Here is a 16,793-nt window from a genome sequence, read left to right on the forward strand (position 1 = left end):
TGTGCCTGGAAAATGTTTGCTGAAAGAATGCATACAGAGATTGCACGGGGATGCCATGGGGCTCCCCAAAGATTCCTGGACAGATGGTGACCAGGGTTGTCACACTCCCAGTTCTTCTCACAAGTTTCTTGCTGGCTGAGCACCTCCTTCCTGTTCCCCATTGTGGGAATCTGGATCCTTCCTGCTTGGAATGCAAGCTTGGAGCCTACTGGACAAATCCCGGCTCACCCTAGACCCCCTCTGGCAGCCCACACAGACAACCTCACTCTCTCCCGTTTCACGAACTCACATTTATTCACAGACAGACAAAAGGACAGGGATGGACCTTTGCTCACTGGGGACCCCCAGGGTCTGGCAGTTCCAAAGAGGTGATGGTGTCCAGTGTGTACAATGGGGGACAGCCAGGCAGAGGGTCCCCCCCCCCCCAGTCTCCATCTCTCTGGCCAACATTCTCCGCCTCCTTTTCCAAGTCGTCCTTCAAAGGCCTTTTGGGGCAAGCAGTTCCTAGCCAGCATCAGGGGTCCTGGGGGTGGGCAATGGGGTGGGAGGGGTGGTCCAGGGCCCCCCCCCCTGCTCCTTAGTGTTGAGGGCTGGAAGGGGAGGGGTGGGTAGATAGGAGGCGCCTCTCCTTCAACTTCCTTCCTCCGTATTGCAAACCGAGAGCCAAATGGAGGGGCCAAGAGTGAGTATAAAGGTCAGGAGGCCAGGCCTCCCAATCCACGCAGGTGGGCCTTGCTGTCGATCTCTTCTTCTTCCATCTCAAAGGCTGAATGGTCTTGGCTGTCGAAACAGGAGGCGCTGAGGAAGACCGGGGGGACCGGTGGCGGTGACTGGGGTGGGGTCCCCGGGGAGGGCGGCTCTTCCTTGATGTGTGCAAGAGGCAGCGGGAGCCCTTCCTCCTCCTGCCCCGCCGGCGGGGGCGGCGGGGGTGGCGGGGGCGATGGCGGGGCCTCGGCCTGCAGCGCCTGCAAGGCTGCGGCCCTCTCCAGCTCGGCCCGGTGGCAGCGCTGGTGGCGCAGGAGGCTGTAGGCGCGGGAGAAGCGGCGCGGGCAGCGCGGGCACGGATGAGGGGCGGGGCCCCCAGCGTGAACCTGCGCGTGGCGGGCCAGGTCAGCCAGCCGCTTGAATTCCCTCTGGCAGCGCACGCACTGGAAAGGGCGCGCCCCCGAGTGGGTGACTCCGTGCTGCCGCAGGTGCGCCCGGCGGCGGAACCCTTTGCCGCACTCAGGGCACCAGAAGCGAGGCTCCCCGGCTGGGGGCCGGGCCGGGGCGGTGTCCCCTCCGTTCTGCCCACCTTCTCCCCCCTCTGAAGCACTGCCGCACTCGGCCCCTTCGCCCCCCTCGGACCCCTTCCCTGAGTTCCGTCCGCCCGCGGCCTTGTCGTCCTTCTTGCCCGCCGGGGGCAGCGGGGCCAGGAGGCTGAGCGCTCCATGGACGCGGCGGTGCTGGCGGAGGTAGGAGGCGAGGCGGAAGGCCAGGCCGCAGTCTGGGCACACGAAAGGGCGGTCAGTGGAGTGGACCAGCCGGTGGCGGGACAGCGACCAGGGCCTGGCAAAGGCCTTGAGGCAGATGGAGCACTGGTGGCGCTTCGGCCGGGGCGGGGGACCCCCTTCCCCCTCCTGTTCACCCTCGGGGCGCAGACACGGGTGCGCTTTGAGCTCGCCCTTGGTGGCGAAGGCTTCGCGACAGCGGAGGCACAGGAGCGTCCAGTCGGCCTGGAGCAGGACCTGCTTCTCCTCCTGCCGCCCCGCCGCCAGCGCCAGCTCGGCCCTCAGCTCTGCGGCCCCGGCCTCGGCCTCCTCCTCCTCCGACTCCCGGGGCTCGGCGCTTGTGGGCGCCGCCAGAGAGGCCGGCTCGCCCGCGGGCCACGTCTCGGGCCACGCGGCCTCCTCCTCTGCGGCCCCCGCCGCTGCGGTGGTGGGCTGCTCCGTACCAGTGTCCTGCGCGCCCCAGCTGGACTCGGCTGCCTCTTTGGCCACCCTCTCGATGGCCAGCTCCACCTCGCCGCCGGCGTGCTCCTGGGCCAGGTGGCGCCTGAGCTGGGCGGGCTCCGGGAAGGTGCGGGGGCAGGCGGCGCAGCGCAGGGGGGGCTGGGGCCCATGGCCACGCAGGTGGCGGGAGAGGTGGGCAGGCCGGCGGAAGGCCTTGGGGCACAGTGGGCACGCGTGGGGTCGGAGGCCCGAATGGCTCAGCCGGTGGCGGGAGAGGTAGTAGGGGAAGCGGAAGAGGCGGCCACAGGTTGGGCAGGGCAGGGGCGCCCGAGGGGCTCCTGCGCCCCCCCTGCCACGGCCCCGGCCTCTGCCACGGCCTCGACCCCGGCCCCGGCCCCGGCCACGGTGAGGTGGGCTGCCCTGGGCCGGTGGAGGGGGCTGCGGATCCATGCCTGTAAGGAGAAAGGGGAGACAAGGAGACATTGGGGTGGAGGGTGGGGGATGTGGAGTGGGTCAGATAAAGGGAGATGTGTGGGGCCAGGCAGAGATGCAGAGACCCAGAGAGATGGGAGATTCAGGGATGGCCAGATGTTGAGCCAGGCCCCGGAAAGGGCCAGCAAGACAGAAGGACAGAGGAGACACAGAGACCCCGGGACAGACAGCGTAGAAGAAGCCACAGAAACAGGATGGGAGACAGCAGGAGAGAGAGATGGGGACTCCCAGCAGAGACAGAGATGGGGAGAAAACAAAGAGATTTGGGGGGAGATGGTGCAAACACCGAGGTCAGAAGGACCACAGCAGAATGGAGGTAGGGAAAGGTAGAGACAGGGAACAAGCCAGAGGTGCAGGCAGAAGGAGAGACAGGCAGACAGTCAGCCAACTGCGCCAACTGCTTTCTCTCCAGTGGCCCCCCTAGAGTATTTTGGGAGGGGCTGGGAACCCGCTGTGGTGCCCAAATGGAGGGGGTGGAATAAACATTGGGAGGCCCTGGAGATGCAGTGTGAGTGCCGGGACCAGGCTCTGGGAGAGGCTGTGGCTAGGAGGGCTCAGACTTTAGGGTAGGGGTGAGGCTGGGGGGTCTGGACTCCCGGGACTGACAGAGGTGGGAGCTGGGGATCAGGACCCGAGGTTTGGGAGGTGACTGGGATCCACTCCTGTGTGTGTGTGTGTGGGGGGGCATGGATTCCTGGGTCCCAGTGCAGAGAGGATTGGGGGAGGGGGCTGGGCTCCTAAAGACAACGGAGAGAAGGGGGCTGGGGGCTCAGCTGCCGGAATCCTCCGGGAGGAGGCAGCTGAGGGCCCAGCCCCTGGACGCCTACCTCTACCAAGGCTGCTGGGGTCCGGAGCCCCAGGTCCCCAAGGGGGGGCAATCTCCCCACTGGGCCCAGCCTGCGGTTCCCCGGAGGCGTGATCAGCAGAATTGGGGCAGCAGGTCGTGGCCTCGCAGATTTCGGAGCCCAGGGCCTGGCGCTGGGCCCCCATCGCTGCGCACCCGGTCCTTACCTCCGCCTCCTTCGCTCCTTTCTTCCTTCCCCGCGGCCGGCCTAACGCGGACAGTGGTGGCGGGGAGGGAGGGAGGGCCCCAGCGTGGTGGGGGGTGGAGGAGGCTGGGCTCGGTGTCACCGCCTAAGCCTTCCCCCCGGAAACCCGACCTGCCGACCGAGCCCAAAGGAGGAAAGACAGGCTGAGAGGCCGGAAGCGGGAGGACAAGGGGACCCAGGGGGCGGGGAGGGCGGGTGGCTTGGATTCCTGGGTCCTGCACGGGGAGGGGGCTGGAGGCCTGGGAGGCTGGACGCAGCTCCCCTCCCCACCCCAGCACACACACATATTCATTCATTCCTTCAACAAATACACATTTATCAGGTCCTGTCTGTGCCAGGCACTGTGTTGGGCAAGGGGGTGCCAGGGGAGGGAGGTGAATGAGGCAGTGGCAGAGGCCTTAGGGAAAGTAGGGGCCCTGTGGACCAGAATCCCACTCCAGCCTGAACAAGTGACTGTCCCTTCTCCTAGCCTCAGTGACCCCCTCTATAACAAGCCCTGCGTATTTTCATTCGCTCCTAAGACACCAACACGTATTGACCACCCACTGTAAGTCCTTCCGCATGTATTTTGCTACACATATTCCCCGGATCCTAAGCTACCAGTATTTACTGAGCACCTACTGTGGGCTAGCTCTGTCCTTGGTGCTGGATCTACAGTGGCAGAGGCCATTGAACCCTGTGTGCAGGAAGGTCACGGTCAGATTCAGGAGGCAGTCAGACACAGATCCAATTGCCTTCATGGAAAATGTACTCTAATGCAGAAAAGAGGATTTGGTGGTAAGACAGAGAACAGAGAAGGCGCTGAGCTGATCTCCTATTGAGGTGAGATCAATCCTCAAGGTCTTCCAGGAGGCAACAGTGTTTCAGCTGAAACCTGCAGGATGAGAGCCAATTGTTGGGAATGAGAAGGATGAGCAAAGGAAAACCAGAGAGAAATGCACCTCAACACAGCTCAAATGCTTGATACTGAGCAGCAAAGGCTTGTTGCAGAGGGATGGCTGCAGCGCGTCGATGTTTAGGGTGAAGTAGAAGAGTGTGGGAAACAGGACCTTTTTGTACATGGTTGGAGTGAGTGAAATTCGAAACAGCCTTAACAAGTGAGCAGTTTTGGGAACTTATCTGTCAGGTAGATCTGTTCGGAAAAATGCACAATGACATCTGTTCCAGGTGAATCAGCTCTGTATTGCACAGCACTGCAAGGGACTGGAAATGAGCTAAGTGCCCACGCATAGGGGATTCAAGTGATGTCATGATTGATCTGCCCAGTGGAATGCTATGTGTCCCAAAAAAAGAAAAAAAATCAAGAAACTTTCCTTTTTTTTAAAGATTTATTTATTTATTTATTTATTTATTTATTTATTTATTTATTTATTCATGAGACACACACACACACACAGAGAGAGAGAGAGAGAGAGAGAGAGGCAGAGACACAGGCAGAGGGAGAAGCAGGCTCTATGCAGGGATCCTGATGCGGGATTCAATCCTGGGACTCCAGGATCACGCCCTGAGCCAAAGGTAGACACTCAACCACTGAGCCACCCAGGTGTCCCAATGAAGAAACTTTCTGTGTAAAAATATGGAAAGGCTCCAAGTGATAACATGAAAGGGGGTTGGGGGGAAGGCAAGGTGGCAAACAGCCTGCAACCTGTTCTGTCTGAGCTTATCAGTAGGTTCTGCCTGGAAGAAGAGAGAGTAAACTAGCAACATTGTCTGACTCCCAGAACTGAAACTTACTGCACTCTATCCCTTTGTACTTCTTGAATTTGAAACCATGTGAATGTGTTCCATACTCAAAAAAAAAAAAAAAAAAACTAAAGGAACAAGAAATAAAATGGGGGGGGGGGGTAATAAAAATAAATATAACCAAAATAAGTAATAACTTAGTCTTGTAAGTGCTTAACGAATACAAACCCATTTGTTTCTCCTTCCTTTCTGGAGTGGGTCACATTGTTCTTCCATTTTATTTTTTTTATTTTTATTTTTTTGTTCTTCCATTTTAAAGTGAGGTTACTAAAACATTGCAAAACTGAGTCTTTGCCTTTCACAAAGAGATGGGAGAAATGACAGAGATGAAGAGCATGATTTTAAAAAGCACCCGGTCAAAACTACTTAAAAAAACATTTTATTTATTTATTTGAGAGAGAGAGCATGAGTGATGGGGAAGAGGAAGATGACCAGAGGGAGAAGCTGACTCCCTGCTTAACAAGGAGCCCAGGATCATGATCTGAGCCAAAGGCAGACACCTAACAGACTGAGCCACCCAGCTGCCCCAATAATACCACTTTTTAAAGGATATATACATATGAGTGAAAAATCTAAAAATACCCATGGAAACAATAAGCATCACATTCAGGGTAGGAGTTACCTTTTAGCAGAGAGAAGCAGTCAGATCCTAGAGGAGCCTACAGTGAGTAAGGTATACCTCCTAATGTTTCAAAGCTGATAGTATATGTGTGTGTGAGCATGTTGCATTCATGTCAGTAGCATTAAGTACATTCTCAATGTCATGCAACCATCCCACTATCTTGTTTCAGAACTTTTTTGTCTCCCCAACAGAAATCTAGATTCATTAAGCTGTCACTCCCCATTTCCTTTTCCTCCCAGCCCCTGGCAAGCTTTATCTCTCTATGGCTTCACCTACTGTGGACATTTTGTATCATTTGAGTCATAAAATATGTCATCTCCTATGACTAGCTTCTTTCACTTAGCATGTTTTTGAGATTCATCTACGTGTGGCATGTATTGGTAGGTCATTCCTTTTGATGGTTGAATAATATTCCACTGTATCGGTATACCGCGTTTGTCCATTCATTTGTTCATGGACATTTGGGTGGTTGCTATCTTTTGGCTGTTGTGAATAGTGAGTGTTCATGTATACATTTTTGTTTTAACGGTTGTTTTCAATTCTGAGTCTATACCTGGGGGGGGGGTGTTATTTCATTATGTGTATTTTATTTTATTTTATTTTTAATTTTTATTTATTTATGATAGTCACAGAGACAGAGAGAGAGAGGCAGAGACACAGGCAGAGGGAGAAGCAGGCTCCATGCACCGGGAGCCTGATGTGGGATTCGATCCCAGGTCTCCAGGATCGCGCCCTGGGCCAAAGGCAGGCGCCAAACCGCTGCGCCACCCAGGGATCCCCTCATTATGTATATTTTAAAGGCTTAACGTTTTTTCCAGAGAAAGAAAGAAAGAAAGAAGGAAAGAAGAAAGAAAAGAAAGAAAGAAAGAAAAAAGAAGAAAGAAAGAAAGAAAGAAAGAAAGAAAGAAAGAAAGAAAGAAGAAAGAAAGGAAGGAAGGAAGGAAGGAAGGAAGGAAGGAAGGAAGGAAGGAAGGAAGGAAGATGGAAGATTCAGGAATGGAATGGTGGGAAATAGAATTTCAAGCAGAGGGAACAGCATATGGGGGTGGGGTGGGAATGGAGATCTTGTCTTGGGGGAAACTCCAGGCCTTGGATTGTGGTGGAGAGAAGCCAGGAGCTGCACAAGCCACTATGTCGGCCTCTTGGTCCAGGCTGAACGCTGGACGCATTTCTAGTGCACTGAGAAGCTATTGAAAAGGTTTTAAGCTGCGGAGTCACATGATCCGATTAGTGTTTTAGAGAAATTCCTGTGAGACCCGCGTGGAGGCCCGCCGGATGCAGGGGAGACCCAGGCTGGGAGCAGGGAGGAGGCGGGGCGCGGGCCCAGGTGAGAGAGGGGCCTGGGTAGTGCTGCCTCGGAGGGGTAGCAGGCTCCCGGGCAGGGGGCGGGACCTAGCACTGATTGGCTCAGGACTGCACTCCTGGGTGCCCGTCCCCCTGCAACTGCCTCCTCATTGGCTCTCCTGTTTCCAGCCCCACTCCCACCGGCCAGTCTCCCGCCCCCAGAAATCACATCCTGTGAACCCTGCGTGGCTTCCCAACCCTTCCTCCCGAGTTCCTCACCCCCTGCCTGTAAGGCTGGGCAGGTCTGGTCCCTGGAGCCGCCCTCAACTGATTGCTACCTCTCTCCCGCTTCACTCTGCTCCAGCCACACCACCCTCTTTGCGGACTCAGGGCCTTTGTTTTTGTGTTTTTTTTTTTTTTTTTTTAAGATTTTGTTTCTTTATTTATGAGAGCCAGAAAGAGAAAGAGGCAGAGACACAGGCAGAGGGAGAAGCAGGCTCCATGCAGGGAGCAGGACCTGGGACTCAATCCCGGGTCTCCAGGATCACGCCCTGGGCTGAAGGCGGCGCTAAACCGCTGAGCCACCCGGGCTGACTCAGGGCCTTTGAACGTGCTGTTCCCCCTGCCTGGAATGCCCTTCCCCTAGATTTACACACTTTCCCTTACTCCCCTCATTTCTATCATATGTCCTCAGAGACACCTCCTGTCCATTGTAGCTAAAAACAGCCCTCCTGTCACCCCTATCATCCTTACTCTGCCTTAATTTTCAATTTGTTCTTAGCACAAACAAGCATCAGGTGGTTCGTGGATTACCCACTGAGGAATATAATAAAATACCTGAGGGCAGGGGTCTGCTTTGCCAGTTTGCTTAACTGCTCATCCATCAGTGCCCAGCTGCACCTAGAAAAGTGGATGAGCCAGGAGGGGTGAAGTTGGGGCTTCATGAGGGGGGATGCCCCTGAAGGGAGAAGACTGAGGTGATGGGTACATGCGGAGTTCAGTAGAGAGTGCAGGTGCCATCTCCTCCAGCAGATGCAAGGGGAGAGGGGAGTCGTCAGCTCCAGCCCAGGAATTGGCACTCACTCCCAGAGTAAAATCCAACCCCACCCCTTCTGAGCCTCAATTAGCACATCTATAAAATGGGGCCACAGAGAGAGGAGTAGAGTACATGGTCCAGCCCGCTGCCAGTCCCTTGGGAGATGGACAGGAAATGGCTGAGTCCTTGTCTCTATTGTCTCAGAAAAGATTGAGTTGGAGGTGAGGTGGGTGGAGCCTCAGCCTCCAGAGGTCCCAATTCATTAATCCCTAGCCTGCTACCATCTCCACGACAACCCTGGCTCCTTTCCAGGCCCTCAAGGCTCCAGGCAGAGCAGGTCTCTAAGTGAGCCGGTCTTGTCCCTGGGGCAGTGCTTGAATGGAAGGGGGCCAGTCTCATTTCTCCATCACAGTTTTTTTTTTTTTTTTTTTTTTTTGCCCCAGGGGATGAGTCTGGTTCCTGGTTCCTGGTTGGGAGAGTGGAGAGGAACTATCTCTAAGGTTGGGTATCCCCAGGAGCTGACCTGGAGCCTTCAAACGGGCAACTGTGGATCTCCAGGCAAAAATGTCTTCTTGTTTTCTCTCTCTCTCCCCAAATATGCCTCCCTCTAAGTTTTCTCGTTGTGAAATATAAGACACATAGACTAAAAGAGCATGATACAGATGTTCGGTCAACAAATAATTATCAGTAGATCACCAGATTAAGAAACAGAATGTTAGCAGCCATGCCAGAGTCCATAGAAGATTTGGCATATCCCGTTCCTAGCCTAACCCATCCAACCCCACTGTTCTTTTTATTTATTTATTTATTTATTTATTTATTTATTTATTTATTTATGATAGACACAGAGAGAGAGAGAGGCAGAGACGCAGGCAGAGGGAGAAGCAGGCTCCATGCAGGGAGCCTGATGCGGGTCTCGATCCCTGGTCTCCAGGATCACGCCCTGGGCCCAAGGCAGGCGCTAAACTGCCGAGCCATCCAGGGATCCCCTATCTGCTATATTATTGATGGATATCTTAGTCTGCTGTGGCTGCTGTAACAAAATACCATAGACTGGGTGGCTTATAGACAACAGAAATTTATTGCTCCCAGTTCTGGAGGCTGGCAGTCCAAGATCAAGGCACCAGCATGCTTGCCTTCTGGGGGAGGCCCTCTTCTGGGTTTATGGCCAGTGCATTCTTGCTGTGTTCTCACGTGGTGGAAAGGGCTAGGGATCTCTCTGGGGCCTTTTAAGTTTGGGCATTGATCCCATGCATAAGGACTCCACCCTCACGACTTAAGCACCTCCCAAAAGCTCCTTCTCCAAATACTGTCACATTGGGCCTTAGGATTTCAACATAGAGATTTTGATGGAACATAGACATTCAGACCATAGCAAAGACATATCAGCTGTTCAGAGTTTGAGGCTGTACCTGTTACTTCTGGGAATGTTTTAAATGTGTCTCCCCCCCCCCCAAAAAAAATGTGTCTCCCAGTGCAGGTGAAGGAAATTCTTTGGGGTTTGTGCCTAGCAGTGGGATCACTGTTATCAAAGGATATGCACATATTCAGCCTTATTAATCGATGCCAATCCCCCAGGCATCTTAAGTTTAAGGACCTCAAAATGGGATTCTTGATCCCCCTAAGCCCCTATCCATACTTGTTCTTCCCCCTTTCTGGCCTTGATACAAAGTGTTACCACCCAACCAGTCCCTCCTCATTCCTCCCTTTCAGTCACACACACACATTCCACCTACGGAATTCATCTTGAATCCATCCGTTTCTCTTCACCACTCTGGTCTAGGCCCCTACTGATGCATTTCTCCTGCTGCATTGCGGTAGCCTCCTGCTGTCTCCACTTCCTTCTCCACTCAGCAGCCAGAAGGAACTTTGTAAAGTGCAAGAGGGGTCACATGCCTCCATGTTAAAATCTTGTGTCCCAGTGCTGGAGAGCACAGCCAAATGCCTGTCTTTGCCCACCATGCTCTGCAGGGCCTGACCCCTCCACCTCTGTTCATCCCTCCCTCCCTCTCCCGTGGCTGTCCAGGCATCCTTCTGGTTTCAGATCAAATGCCACCTCTGTAGAGACATCCACCGGACACATGAACAAGACAGCATAGTCACAGAGTCACTCACTTTCTTAACATCTTTCCTCCCTTCCTTCAGCATGCTCAGAAACACTCGAAAAGACTTTCATTTCTTTGATTACTTTTCTCCACCCCACCGCCCAAACACTAAAATATAAACCGCATAAGTTCTTTTCTTTGCTGTTGGATCACCCAAGAGGATTTCTGGCACGGAGCAGGTACTCAGGTACTCAGTACAGGAATGTGATCTAGTGCCAGAAGACAGGAGTCACTGACTCCTTCCCTGATGGGTGAATCCTACCCTTGATGTTGGATACAGTGTTGGATAATCCTATCCTATCAAGGTTGGTCTACATTTGGTCACCTGGAGGCAGTCTAAGATATAAGGTCTCTTCTTAGGGGTAGGACTTTTCTTTAAGGAGACCATTTGGATTTTAGGGGGGCATGTCTTATGGGATTGATGGTTTCTAAAGGCCATGTCTGGTTCTACGGGGCAAGTTCAGTCCACTGGAGGTGGATCTTGTGTTTTAAGGGATGGAGTTCCATTTAGACGAAACTTAAGCCATTTCTGATTTTAATGGTCTTGCACTATCTAAGAGGCTCATTTGTCAGAAGGGAGGGATGGAGGAAAGATCTGTCTCTACTTAGGGAGCTCATCCTAAATCAGGGACAGAAATTCCCACCTCTCTGGAGCCAAGGATCAGAAAATGAGACAGCAATGACTGACAGGACAAGGTTTATTGGGATCCTGGAGACATTAGGGAATGGGATGAGGGGCAAGGTTGAGGCTCACAGGGGGAACCCCATAGCCAAACCCCCCTTCCCCTTGGGGTTAAGAGGAACACAGAGACAGACAAACCAACAGAGATGAAAAGACAGGTGCTACAACAGAGTGGGAGGAAAACCCCATGTCCACCACCTCCCACTCAGATGAGTTCACAGGATGGGGAATGATGTGGACTGGCCCATACTCTAGAGGAAGGGAGGAGTGTCTGCCCTATTTGCCTAAGGAGAGCGGGGTACAGGCCACAATCTGGACCAGCCCATTCCAGTGGACAGGGGTGTGTATCTGATTCAGTTCATTCTACTGGGCAGGAAGGATTTCAAACCAGCCTATTCTAGTGTTTGGGATGGGGAAATTCATTAGGGTTGATCCATTGTGCAGTAGGGGAGGGAGACCTAATTGGGGACAGGGGTTGAGGGCAGGGGGCATCTACCCTGGTCCTCTTTCAGCATAAGGAATGAAATGGGGGTGGAGGAAAGGCAGATTCCGGCTATATCCTTTGGGGGGGGGGCACCAGTGACTGGTGGGTAGCATTTGGGAGATCTAGGGAAATTTGGGGACATGGTCCCCCCACATTCTCCAGATCAAGGTCCTTGGGAATGATGGCTCTTGGTGAGAGGGGCACTCTTCCTTTGGGGGAAGGATGCCCATCTCTTATTAGTAGGGTCCTCAAGATGAGAAGTACTTGTAGAGACCCATTTCTCATTGCTAGCCCCCCCTAGCTTGGGGAGGCCTGTTGATTTGGGGGTGCCCAGCATTTACTCCAGGGGTGTCAAGCTCAGGAGTTTCTTCTGAGATCCTGGACTCTGGAGCTGTGGAGTCTCTCCCTGTTCATTTGCTGCCCCCAGCTCAGGGGTCTGCGTGGGTGTCTGGTGGCCCCGTGTTAACTGGCTGGGGTCGCTCACCGCAGGCCCCTGCATCCAGCCCTTAGGGAGGGGCTGTCAGGCGGAGGCACGGCCTGGCGGGGTCAGTCCATGCCCCGGTGCAGCTTCAGGTGCCGCGAGAGGTTGCTGAGTGTGATAAAGCCCTTGCCGCAGATGTGGCAGGGGAAGGGCCGCTCGGTGCCGTGCAGCAGCCGGTGGCGCTTGAGGTAGCACTCGTGGCGGAAGAACTTGCCGCACTCCAGGCACGGGAACGGCTTCTCACCCGTATGCACGAGCACGTGCCGCTCCAAGTCGCGCGGTGAGCGGAACAGCTTCTCGCACTCGGAGCAGCCAAAGATCTTCTTGCCCCGGCCGGAGCCGGATGCGGCCTCCCCAGGACCGGGATCCCCCTCGGGGGCCACCGCGGCTGCCTCTGCGCCGCCACCCTCGCCGTGGCTGGCCCGCCGGTGCTCCTCCAGGGCCGCTAGGGCTGCATACAGGGCCCCACAGTGGCCGCAGCCGTACGTGGCGGGGCCCGAGTGGGCCTCCAGGTGGCTGGCTAGCGCCGCAGCTGATGCGAAGAAGGTCCCGCAGTCGCACTGGTATAGGGTGTCTTCCGAAGCCTCGGCTGCAGCCGCCGGGGCAGGGGCCTCCCCACCGCCTTCGGGGAGCAGCCCCCCGAGCTCGGGCACGCCGCCCCCAGTGCTGCCCAGGAGCAGCCCGCCGTCCCAGGCTGGTTGCGCGGGGCCCGCCTCCGCAGGGCCGCCGCTCTCACCCACCAGGTCGGGCCCAGCGCTGGCCCCCGAGGCCCAGGCCTGCACAGGGGGCGCACTGGGGCCCTGCAGGTCGTGCGTCAGCTTGTGCCGCTCCAGCAGTGCGGGGGCGTTGAAGTCGCGCTCGCAGCGCGGGCACTTGAAGGGCTTCACGTCGGTGTGCGCGGCCCAGTGGGCCGCCAGCTCACGGCCGTGGTCAAAGCGCCGCGCACAGGCACCACACGCAAACGGGGGCAGTGAGGCGGCGGCGGCAGCAGCGGCCTCCGCCAGCCCCCAGCTGCCCGGGCCCGCGCCCGCCCCCTCTGGACCCTCTCCGCCCCCGGCCCCTGCGCCCCGGCACACGGAGCAGGGCCCCACATTGCAGCAGACGGAGCAGGGCGCGCTCAAGGCTGGCAGGCCTGGACCGGTTTGTAGCGGGGACGGGAGCACCCCGCGGTGCTGGCGCTTGAGATGGCGGCCCAGGCTGGAACGCGAGGAGAAGCGGAGCTCGCAGACCAGGCAGCAGTAGGGCTTCTCACCAGTGTGTACGACCTGGGAGGACAGGAGAAAGAGCATAGCATCAGGCCAGATTCCAGCACTTCCAGAGAGATGCGGCCCAAGCTCCCTGCTGCAGCTACAAAGCCCCATATAGCTCCAATCCTCTCACTTGTCTTCTATAAATTGGGTCGTGTTGGCATTCTTTTGGTCCCTTCATTCTCAGGACCTTTGCACATGCTGGTCCTTAAGACTGGAAGACTCTTCCTCCCATTCTTCCAGATTAACTTCTATTCCTTTTCAACAAGCCCACCCAGGAGATTGGGACTCCCTGTTAGAGTGGCCAAGTCCTAGGGCTCTGAGCACTAACAAACCTGGGTTCAAACCCCAGCTCTGCCTTCCACTCTCAGTGAAAACTGGACAAGTAAACGTCATCTCTGGGACTCTACTCTTCTCCTCTGTGATATGTGCTACCTATCTCACAGGGTTTTTGTGACAGGATAAAATCATCACTAAAAAATGACTCAATTCCTAGAAATTAGAATTATCGTTGACAAACTTTCCAATGTCCTACTGGTGTCCTCTACAGGAGTGGATGTTAGAGAAAGGTAGAGAGGAACATTTATAATTCCCTGGGCTGGGAAGTGGCTTTTTAAGATAAATGCCCAAACTTCTAGAGCAAAAACTGTCCAAAAGAACTTTCTGAAATGGGGATCCCTGGGTGGCTCAGCGGTTTAGTGCCTGCCTTTGGCCCAGGGCGCGATCCTGGGCTCCCGGCATGGAGCCTGCTTCTTCCTCCTCCTGTCTCTCTGCCTCTCTCTGTTTATCATGAATAAATAAATAAATAAATCTTAAAAAAAAAAAAGAACTTTCTGAAATGATGGAAACATTCTATATTTGCCACTGACCAACGAGGCAGCCATGAGCGACATGTGGCTACTGGCACTTGTCATGTGGCCAATGTATGGTTCAAGACTGTGCTTTACTGATATTGGCCTTTGTGGTTTATTTAAAAGTCTGGGAGTAGAAGAGGGAGATTTGGAGCGACGAGTCCTTTTGATTGGTAGTTCCTGCCTGGAGAACTGTAAGGCTAAGTGAGAAAGTACAGTGTTCTCTGCTGTCCAGTGAGGAGCCCTGTGACTCCGACGGTGGCCAGCCTGTGGGACTCACCTGGTGATGCAGCAGGCCGGTGGAGTCTCGGAACCCTTTAGGGCAGGCAGAGCAGCGGTAGGGCCGTTCGCCGGTGTGCGAACGCAGGTGGTTGGCCAGGTTGAAGCTGTGTTTGAAGCCCTTGCCACAGCGTGGACATGCGTGGGGTTTGAGTGCAGTGTGCCGGGCGAAGTGGCGCCGAAGGTCTGAGCGGTAGCGGAAGCTCTTCCCACACTCACTGCAGTGAAATGGGACCCGGGGAGCGGCAGCGGGAGGTGCTGGGGCCGGGGCCGGGGCAGGGACCGGGGGCACTGGCAGTGGGGCATCATCCATGGTGGCGTGGTGCGAGGGCAGTGGCAAGTGGAGGCTATCTCTGGAGCAAGGGGGAGACACGGAGGGCAAGTGAGGTAGTCAGCTCCCCACGAGCCCTCTCCATCAGGCTCCCTGGACTCACACACCCACCTTTTTCCCCCTGGGAACCCTTCCCACTTCCCTCCAAGCCACACTCACCGTCCCTTAAGCCCCTCCCACTCCCCTACAAACCCTCCTCCCACTCCTCTGCCGATCTTTCCCATGCCGGCCAGATGGTTTCCACCCTACTGGACGGTTTTTAAGCCTCTCACTTTCTTTTCCAATGGACTCCCCACTCCTCTCTAAACTCCATCCATGTTGGTAAGCCGTGCCCACTCCAATATAAACCCCGCCCACTGTTGGTAAGCCACGCCTACTCCCAGTCAGGTACCACCTAGTCTTCCCAAGGTCCCCACACAGTTTCCAAAGTCTCTTGTATTCCTAGATAAGACCCTTCCCCTCTGAAAGGCTCTCCCACTCTTCTTCATGAGTGAAAGTCATCTTCAGACAAAGAGTCACATTCCTAGCGAATGAGAGGACAAAGGTGTGGGGGCCCTGGAACCTCCAGTGAGACCAAGTAAAACTCGGTCCATCTGCAGCATAGAGATAGCAGGAGTACCTACCTCATGCAGTGAAGGTGAGCATTAGGCAAAACTGGCAATGCATACTGGGAGCTTACGTACGTAGGCAGGGGCGCAACGAGTGCTCAGCAGGTAAGCTGTTCTGATTAGGACAGTCTGCTAAGTTCCTCTGAGTTTCCCAAGTCCCACCATGCATTCTCCGCTAAGGTCCGCCTCCAAAGCTGCATTCAGTTTTTCCCTGAACTCTGACCTGTGAGGAAGCCCGGTACTCTGCAAGACCACTCCCCTCGACCTCCCTTTCTCAGCTCTCTACTGGGAGCGCCTCCCCACCCCTCTAAGTCACCGCACTCCCGTTCCGGAGACTTGTTAATTCCACCAGGACTAGCCAAATCACACACCTCAGTCCCATCACCTCCCCGTGCGCACTCCCAGACGAACGATTCCCCTTCTGCTCTAAGCTGTGCCCGCCTTTGCCCTGAGCTCGGTTTCTCCACTCAGCCCCAGGTAGGTCCCGTCTATCTTTCAAGCCCGGCCCATTTCCATCCCAAGCCACGCCCACTCTGGAAGCTCCTCCCTGCGGTTGCTCCGCCCCCGCCGCCACGAAGCCCCGCCTCCTTCCCACCCAGTAGCCTGCAGGGCTGCCCACCCCCCCAACGTCGGCCCTGGGACCGAGGCCCCGAGTACCGGCCTTTTGTGCCCCTCCCCCCTGCCCCTAAAAGGTGCGGCCCCGGGCGCCCGGGGCACGAGCAGCCCAGGCGGGAACCGCAGCGGGGCGGGCCCACCTCGCTCGTTCGGAGCGGGGGTTCTGGAGCCCTGGGGCGGGCCCAGGGGGCCGGGAAAGTCAGTCGGCTTTTCTCTTTAATTACTTACACCTCCCTCTGGGCGCCGACATTTTGGGCAGCGGGGGCAGCGTCACTTCCACCTGGGGGCCCCTCGACTTCCGCCTCGGCTCCCTTCTCCCCCACACTCCTCCTTTCTCCCGCCCCCTTGGCTTCCCCCTCTCCCCCGCCCTTCTCTGCTTCCCGTGCCTTCCCCTAGCCCTGGAGGTTGTAGAAGCCAGGGCGCCGCCATCTTGGGTGAGGGCAGGGCAGGGGCGGGGCCTGGGGCGACTCCTGCGCCATGCAGACTAAGGGCAGCCAGTTCTCTGCGCTGCCTCTTCTCCGTGCCTGCCCTGACGGGTGTTAACGTGGATGAGAGCAGATTTGATTATCTTTTCGCAGCCCCACGCTCCTCCTAGTGGAGTTGCATCAGGAGAACGGAAAAATCGAAGTTCGGCGACTGTGGTAGCGCTCAGAGTAAAGAGCAGGCTCCATCTTGTCTGCGCTCCTGGGCACTTTGAAGCCTACCCGGCGCCATGTTAGTTATGGGAACTAGCAGCCATTTTCCCGCTTCTCATCCCTGCGGTACCTTTGATTGGGTCACCCTGCTGGGTGCTTTGTGAGAGGGTAGATTTTCCTACAAGGTTGGGGAATGTGTTGGTGGGGTTATTTCCCGCTCGGGGCCGGCGAGGGCCACGGGCGCGCAGGCGCGTTTTCCATGCGAGGATGTAAGCGGTTCTTAGGACCCAGCGCGTCCTCTTTGTTTCCAGCGGGCGC

General features: G+C 55.9%; 2 protein-coding genes across 7 annotated transcripts; both read right to left on the reverse strand.

Moving 5' to 3' along the window:
- Positions 1 to 523: 523 nt before the first annotated feature.
- ZNF579 (zinc finger protein 579) lies at positions 524 to 3,572 on the reverse strand. Of its 2 annotated transcripts, none has more exons than XM_025985247.2 (2): positions 3,435 to 3,572; positions 524 to 2,383 (listed from the first exon to the last, which is right to left on the reverse strand). In XM_025985247.2, the coding sequence occupies exon 2, from the start codon at positions 2,379 to 2,381 to the stop codon at positions 696 to 698; it is 1,686 nt and encodes a 561-aa protein (XP_025841032.2). In that variant the 5' UTR covers positions 2,382 to 2,383; positions 3,435 to 3,572; the 3' UTR covers positions 524 to 695. The 2 variants fall into 2 exon arrangements, with proteins under 2 accessions (XP_025841032.2, XP_025841031.2); XM_025985246.2 differs by lacking the exon at positions 3,435 to 3,572 and adding an exon at positions 3,251 to 3,428.
- Positions 3,573 to 10,942: 7,370 nt separating this feature from the next.
- On the reverse strand, positions 10,943 to 16,173 carry FIZ1 (FLT3 interacting zinc finger 1). 5 transcript variants are annotated; one of them, XM_025985236.2, is made up of 4 exons: positions 16,069 to 16,148; positions 15,241 to 15,448; positions 14,288 to 14,639; positions 10,943 to 13,174 (listed from the first exon to the last, which is right to left on the reverse strand). In XM_025985236.2, exons 2-4 carry the CDS (start codon positions 15,243 to 15,245, stop codon positions 11,975 to 11,977), a joined length of 1,557 nt encoding a protein of 518 aa, XP_025841021.1. In that variant the 5' UTR covers positions 15,246 to 15,448; positions 16,069 to 16,148; the 3' UTR covers positions 10,943 to 11,974. The 5 variants fall into 5 exon arrangements, with proteins under 5 accessions (XP_025841021.1, XP_072615878.1, XP_025841023.1 ...); XM_072759777.1 differs by lacking the exon at positions 16,069 to 16,148 and adding an exon at positions 15,597 to 16,056; XM_025985238.2 differs by lacking the exon at positions 15,241 to 15,448 and having other exon boundaries at positions 16,069 to 16,173.
- Between the last annotated feature and the right edge of the window lie 620 nt (positions 16,174 to 16,793).

Source organism: Vulpes vulpes, chromosome 1 (genome assembly GCF_048418805.1).
Source record: "Vulpes vulpes isolate BD-2025 chromosome 1, VulVul3, whole genome shotgun sequence".
Classification (NCBI taxonomy): Eukaryota; Metazoa; Chordata; class Mammalia; order Carnivora; family Canidae; genus Vulpes; species Vulpes vulpes.